The sequence below is a fragment of the Paramacrobiotus metropolitanus genome, unplaced genomic scaffold (assembly GCF_019649055.1).
Source record: "Paramacrobiotus metropolitanus isolate TYO unplaced genomic scaffold, Prichtersi_v1.0 Parri_scaffold0000042, whole genome shotgun sequence".
NCBI classification, from domain to species: domain Eukaryota; kingdom Metazoa; phylum Tardigrada; class Eutardigrada; order Parachela; family Macrobiotidae; genus Paramacrobiotus; species Paramacrobiotus metropolitanus.
In genome coordinates, this window is record NW_026570262.1 from 1,048,394 (window position 1) to 1,055,804 (window position 7,411).

At 42.3% G+C, this 7,411-nt stretch overlaps 1 protein-coding gene across 1 annotated transcript; it reads right to left on the reverse strand.

Moving 5' to 3' along the window:
* Window positions 1-86: 86 nt before the first annotated feature.
* Window positions 87-5,720, reverse strand: LOC129590738 (mitogen-activated protein kinase kinase kinase 21-like). The gene is made up of 5 exons (XM_055486091.1): window positions 5,393-5,720; window positions 3,940-4,634; window positions 2,870-3,056; window positions 2,323-2,514; window positions 87-2,250 (listed from the first exon to the last, which is right to left on the reverse strand). Exons 1-5 carry the CDS (start codon window positions 5,431-5,433, stop codon window positions 351-353), a joined length of 3,015 nt encoding a protein of 1,004 aa, XP_055342066.1. The 5' UTR covers window positions 5,434-5,720; the 3' UTR covers window positions 87-350.
* Between the last annotated feature and the right edge of the window lie 1,691 nt (window positions 5,721-7,411).

The following is a 7,411-nucleotide window of genomic DNA, read 5'->3' on the forward strand; positions in this document are numbered from 1 at the left end:
TGAAACTTAATAATTAACGGTTAAAATTAATCATTTGTAGAAGTACGCAAATGGTATTAGCATGTACAGTAACGAACCATGGCATCAACTTTATTATTTGCTCAACGAAACAATATTACTCCAAAACTGTGCAACAATAAAAAGCGTAATTTCGGAAAGTATCGCGTACTTGGGGAAGTACGTGCAACCATGAATCATCAGACGTTTCACAAAACGCCAGAAAATCCTAACGCGAAAACGCGAGGAGATCAACAAGTAAAACTTTTATATTGGAAAATGTAAAAAATACTCGTTTGTAAGGTAGGAACGTGAGTATCTAATAAAGGTAATTTTCGAAGGAAATACATAAATCACACTTGACTTTCGGGCATACTGTGGGCAAAAACAAATCTCTTGGGTCCCACATCGGATCGTTCCACTTCACTGGAACTGGCTCGCCTTTCATGGTTGACCACGTGGTCATCGAGAGACTCTGAGATGGATACTGCATCCTTTAAATTGGGCGTAGACTGGTGCATAGTCAGAGTCACCGTGTCTTGTTGGGAAGAAGTCGAACGTGACCTTTCCATTTCTCGTGACCGATGCATCAGTATGCCCCTGTGCAAGCCGGTCGGCTGATGGGCGTGCTCGTGCAGATATTCGCTGGAATCGAAAACCGAATGCCGATCAAACCCAACATCATCCAGAAAGGCATCATCATTTTCCTTGCTGTCACAATCGCTGTCGGACAGATCGTTCAAACTGGGATCCGGTTCCTCTTCGCTGTCATTGGGATCCATTTCGGAGCTGCTGGAGGACGATCGCGAAGCGGGCGTTTGTGCGCGGTAATCAGAATGTGAGGCCATTGAAGAATTAGCAGCTAAAAGGGGAACCGGCGGAGTGGAGTACATTTCCGACTCTGTGGAAGTTTCCATAACATCTTCACAACGGAGGGAATTAAGGGGACCTTTATCGAACGACGACGCTCGGCCGTTCAGTGCTTCTTCGTACAGATTACACTGACACGAGCGATCCTTCCGCATGGACAAGCGGAACACGTGGCCCAGTGTGTCGGATGGCGTCCGCTTCGGTAGGCCTTTACATAGATCCGGACTTAACTTTGGATGGTTCTTTTCGGTGGATCGCAGTGAACTGACCGGGTCAATGGAATCGGTTTTTAATGTCAGCGGCGGTGGGCGGTTGGTCCTTTCCGTTTTATTTTCCCCATCTTCATTTTCCGCTTCCTCTGCATCCTCACCGTGGTCTTCCTCGTTGTGCTCGGTATCGGTCAACACTTCCGAACTTTCTTCGGCGGTCCAAATTGCGTAATCCATCGGCAGCGTAGCTGATTTGCCCGTGCTTTTAATTTGCGTAATGGTCACTTGACGGGTGGTTTCTAAACTGGCCGACGTGCGGGGATTGATCAGCTCCAAGCCGGCTTTTTTAACCGATTCGAATATGCGCTTGCGAGATTTCCGTTCGGTTGGTCCCGGCAACGGCTTGCCTAGAATCTTCTCCACCAGTTTTTCTCGTTTGCGGACATCTCGCTCGCGCTGCTCCAGTTGCAGCGAACAGGTAGTCAAATCCAGATAGAGCTTATTAATCCTCTCCAGTTTCTTCTCATAGTGGATGCGAATCTCTTCGGCATGTTTCAGTTCTTCCTGTCGGCGTTTGTGCAGCGTGTACAGTTCTTCGACAAACCCGTCCGCCATCATCGCTTCGTTGCGCTTCCGTCGGCGCTGCTGCTGATTTTTCTGCTTAGTAAACGCGGAGCTTTGACTGCTCTTTATTCGAAAATTTTTTATTTCGGTATGGACAAGATCTCTCCAATCCTGCTGTGAATTATAGAACGCTGCTTCGGGCATGTTAGTCAGCTCGCCGGCTGCAATTTGCAGATGCAGAAGAATGTGGTGAAACGATGGACGATTGCGTGGTTTGTTTGCCCAGCACTGCGTCAGCAGCAGTCGGAAACCGTCTGGCATGGATGGCGGAATTGGTAGACCGAGGAGCTTCTCACTTCCGACGCCCCATATTATGGATGTCGAATCCAAGCCCGGATAGGGATGCAGACCGACCAGCAGTTCCCATAAGATGACGCCGTACGCCCAGATATCGATTTTCTCCGTGCACGGCTCATTGCGAATGACTTCAGGGGCCATCCATGCTACAGTACCGGCGAATGACATCTGCATGCTCTTCTGGTCTTCCGCCCAAGGCCGCATCGTACCGAAATCGGAGATCTTAACCAAATGGGTATCGCATACCAAAACGCTGCAAAAATATCCCGTAATTTACGGTAATTTTGTGGTGTTTAATTTAATTGGGTAATAGTATAATGCATACTTTGGTGATTTAAGGTCACGGTGAATAATCTTGTTCATATGAAGATACTGCATGCCGCAGGCAATTTGATGCGACCAGACAGCAACTAATGGAGGTGGAATTCTTTTATCCTCCTGAATCAGATCGTACAATGGTCCATACTGGCAATACTCCATTACCAAACAATAACAAGGAGGTTGGGTGCAAACGCCTCTGCAAGGAAATGGAAATGTATGCAAATAAATGTGATGGAAATTAAAAATGTGGTTACACAGAGTCAGCCATCGAAACATAACCTGTGCTATGTAGACTTTACGAAGCAACCAGTGCCAGCCAACGACAAAACATCAACTCATACCTAAATTGTCAGTAAAGTGTCCTTTCACACGTTATATACCTACCAAGACGCGCTATTTGACTTACGTATTATACGTATTAGCGGATGTGTATACGAGTATTAAAGTTAATAATATATGTTACGTGTGATGCTGTCACAGGTTGGTTAATCTTAAAGTTACTTGATGTGATAAACGGACATGAAATTTTGTAATTTGTCACCATTACTTACTTAAAAGCCACCAAGTTGACATGGCTGAGTTTACGGAGTGGTTTGACGTCCTCTACTTCCGCAAGCGACTTGACTTTCTTGACTGCCACTGGTTGGCCGTTATATTTGCCAAGAAATACTGCTCCTTGTGCCCCACTTCCAAGCCACTGAAGATCTTGGATCCGTTCGAATGGTATTTCCCAAGGATCTGCATACATAAACGAACGGTTTACCCATATGTCCAGTTAAATAAGTGTACTTTCTTTTCACCAGGCTTTGGACTCAAAAATCCACAAAATCTTTTGAATAAGCTATGCAGAAGTCATAAACTTGTGTAATGTTGTAGATGGTGCACATTCGTAAATCTTGAATGTGTGTTATGCTTTTGAAATTATGAATAAATATTGCAAATTCTAGTAGATTTGAAGTTGGTATATGAATATGGTTTAGCTAATGCTTTTTAGCGCATAAAATATTCACGCGTTCATGACATTTCACTGGTCACTGCGTACGTAGACTTTAAAGTCCCCAAGGTGCATTTGCCGGGATATTTCTGGACTGCGATGCATCTGAAACGTGCTTTCTACAAAATTGTGACAGCGATGTCTTTTATATTGTAGTAACCCATCCAGCTGCCGAAGCTGCTAATTAAAATTCGCTCGTGGAAGTAACCTCAGTACAATCGGTGTTGGATTTTTCGACCAACCATTCCAATGAATTTTTAATATAATTATCTTCTGTGTACCTTAATTATATACTTATGTTAGTATAACCGATAGCGTGATAATATAGTGGAGCGAATCTCTTTTGCGAAAGCACTAATATTTTCATTTGAAAGTTATAAAAGCAAATTAGCATACTTTCAACGCTTAGGTGTAAATCCTGATTTGACAGAGTTCTCATTGGTAAAATAAACCGTAAAATCTTTTTAAGTTCCATCTCACTGGATGATACTTTATGTGTAAATTTTACAAATTAAGCCCTTTCATTACGTTTAGAATTACAACGTAATTAAAGTATAGTCTGTAGTGCTGACTGTACTGTACTGATATCTGCTACTCGAATATCTATCATAATTCTACTTGACGCACCTTGGCTGGCCTTTTGTTTTGCAATGAGAGGCCATTTTGAAACAATTGGAGTGATGCATGATATCGATGCTTCCCATGCATGCCGGAACCATCCATGATATCCACTCGCATCTTCCCGACTAGTGCTGGGCAACTGAATGGATCCGGGAGAAGTGGACGATATTTTGTCGGCCGGTGCATTTACAGTTTGCATTACGGAAGTTTGCGTAACAGTTGTGGTCGATACATTCATGCCGGTAAGAATTATTTGGGATGGTGACAGTGTTTCTTCTGCTGCATTGTGATTAGGCTTTTCCGACAATGTAGCCCCGTTAATTCCCTGTAAGGAGAGCTCCGGAGACGCTTCGCCCATACTGACCGGAATCGTGTGCGGTCGTTTCGGAAATGCACGAAAAAAGTCAATATTACTGGATAATTTACGGCAGTGCTCAAGACTGAAAGACGGAAAGAAATGGGTTCCGGAAGAGGACGTTTCGGGGCGGAGATCGCTTTCAGGCTCGGTCAGTGGCGAGCCGTTTCTGGAGCTGGAGACATCCTGCTGGGCTACCGGTGCAACGCTGCTAGCCACGGCGGTTTCCACTTGAGCTGGGCTCCAGAAGTTGGGTCGCACTGATACGATGGTATCCTTCTTCACAGACGATGCATCTGGCGAAAAGGTACCACATCCATCCCGGTTATTACAGGGTGATCGAGTTCTGTAAAATTTCAATGCTAATAATCTTCTGTCAAAGTTCTGTGTAGCTACGCTTGTCAGTGCAGCAATAAAAAGTGCCAGTTAGGAGACAGTATGCAAAATCATACAAGCTGCTAATGATGGGTGACTCACTATGCCAAAAAAACAATATTTTTGTAATATCTGGAATGCACTATTCAGTGTACTCGTACATACATTACTAATTCTAAATACACCTGAAAAAATTTTATTAAATTAAGAGCAAGTAGATAATTTAAATTTAGCATCATTCGCGATCAGCTGCCACATGTATCAAACAAACAACCATAAAACGACTACTCGAATGAGGCGAAATTACTGACCAGTGAGAGCACGTCTGCACTTACGAACTGCTACAACAAGTGTCAGCGTGAACGTCATCAAAAATTTTGATCTGGTTTAAACTCTATACAATCGTAAAAATACTAAAATTGCTCTCTAAATTTGTTTAATACATTTCGACGGGAAGTTCGCACGAAAAAATTTATCCAGGTAAATACTAACTTCGATGATCAGCGGGTTTGATGGTAGCCAGCTGGCTGTTACATTATATTTGCATTAGAAAATGATTACCTTAATACCAGAAATATACGATAAATCGTTGCTAACACGAGTTCAACAGTCCGCACCTTCCGGTGCGTTCTGTTTGTTTCAGCACAACAATTTTAAAAAAGTATTATGTTTTTAACTTTAGAAATTCCATTTCGCTGAAAATTACTTCATCACGAAGAAATCGCTTACCGGCTTCCGAAAAATCCCGACCACATTGTATACACCCACATGTGCAATTTCTCTTGAAAACGTTACTGTCACAATCGTCTCAAAAGCATGTTTACAGTTATCACAGTCACACGCAGAAAAGTGTGGGAAAAGATGATATCAACACTGGAATAATATTCAAGGAAAAAGATATCCTTCGTTGTGTGATGCTGGCTAAGCTGCGCGCGCACGGTATTACGGTTGTGCGTAATTACAGCAGACCAAAATACGCAACTAGCTCGATAGTATTCCTTGTTTTTGTATCCCTTCCCCGTGCAGTTATCGATTTGTACTGAACACTTGTTCAGGCCGGTTCTCTCGTCATCCAGCCTTTGAACTAGATTTAGACTGCCGATCCCCATTTGCAAAGCAATCACGTTTTCTATGGATTTGTATAGCTGCGTACTCGTACTAACTAGTGGACGTTCTGTTGGAGAGGTAATCGATAGCAGTGCGCTCAGCCCGAACGGACACCGCAAGCAACTCCAGCGGAATAGACGGAAATGTACGTACGGTGGTATGTGCTCATCCGAAGACTGAAATGGGATTGCAAGGGAGAAAAATATTATGGATTGAGCGAGTGTGGATGCCCAGCACAATGAGCTTACGGTATGTGCATCCAATCAATCATTCTAATTTATAGAACCTTCTTAACATCCCTAACCAAGGGTTTTTTAGCTGACTCGTAGATGGTCATAGTTCACTCGGATTACTGATATCCCGTGTTCCATGTGTTCAATCTGGATCGAGACCGGCCGTCAAGAATGGAAAATAATGTGGACTGTGGAAGGTGTATACGAACGTGGTGCATACAGTCTATAGCACCGTGCGACCCTTATATAAACCACAAAATATTTAAATACTGAATTTTATCACAAAAAAAGTAAACGCTGAAATAGTTGTGTTTAGCGAAAGCAGACTTATCAGCAAAATCTCACGAGGAAACCGTAATTTTAAACTTTTAGACGTCCTTACTTTTTAACTTTAAGGTTAGTTAGCATCTCACACACTCATTTGCTTACTACACATCGAGCTGGACGATTAGTAATTAATTAGGCGATTAATATAAGTTATGCATAATTCACCCTTAAGATTACCTAATTAATTAAGAAACATGTCCGAAAAGTTAGTTACAATCGATGTAGCCTTCAATTTGATAACAATTATAAGTAAAGAATTATATCGATCATAAGTGGCAATTGCTTCTCGTAGCAAGATCAGTGGTAGAAATTAAGAGTGTGTGTTTTCACCGTGTTGATTTGTTCTACGTCTGTTCGTGTGGATCCCAGTTTCATGAACATTATTACTATATACTGTTGCAAGCATTGTCGTTAATGCTTTTGGTATTATGATATGTGTTAAGCGGAAAGTCTGTAAAAAAATCTCAAATACCACCTTCATAAAAATTTAATACTGATCCACGCCACCCGGTCAGTAGTTATAATGCGACGAAGCCGAAACTCAGCGTCAGGTTACTGATAATGCGATAATATTCTGAACGTACAATTTTTAAGACTCAGTGCGAAATCATTATTTTGGCATAAGGCACTTGAATTTCGCCGTGTTATTTTACTGTAAAACACTAATAAATAGTAAACACTTACCCCCAGTCCAGAAAAATTTTCCTTATCGATTGAGGTTAGTTTCCATCTACAGCATATTATGCAAAAGATTTCCGGAAGAAGAGTGTGTTTGTCCCAGTAACAAAATATTCAGAAATCGCTCGCGCAGCAGTTCGGTAAAGCGATGGAACTTCTGGAAACCAAAAATCGTTCATTAATACGCTTTTGTAGTTGAAATCCGTGTTAAAAAAACGGCAAAACAATTTCCTCCACCTGCACTATGCCGCTGTTCGCAAAACATGTGCAAATACAAATGCCGAGTGCCGACTAGAAACAAAGACACACATATTGCACACGTATACAAACCTCCGCTGGCAGTGGCACTTGCTTACTGCTTGACTGAAGTGGGAAAAAAAGCCAAGCTAGTCGAAAACGAGTG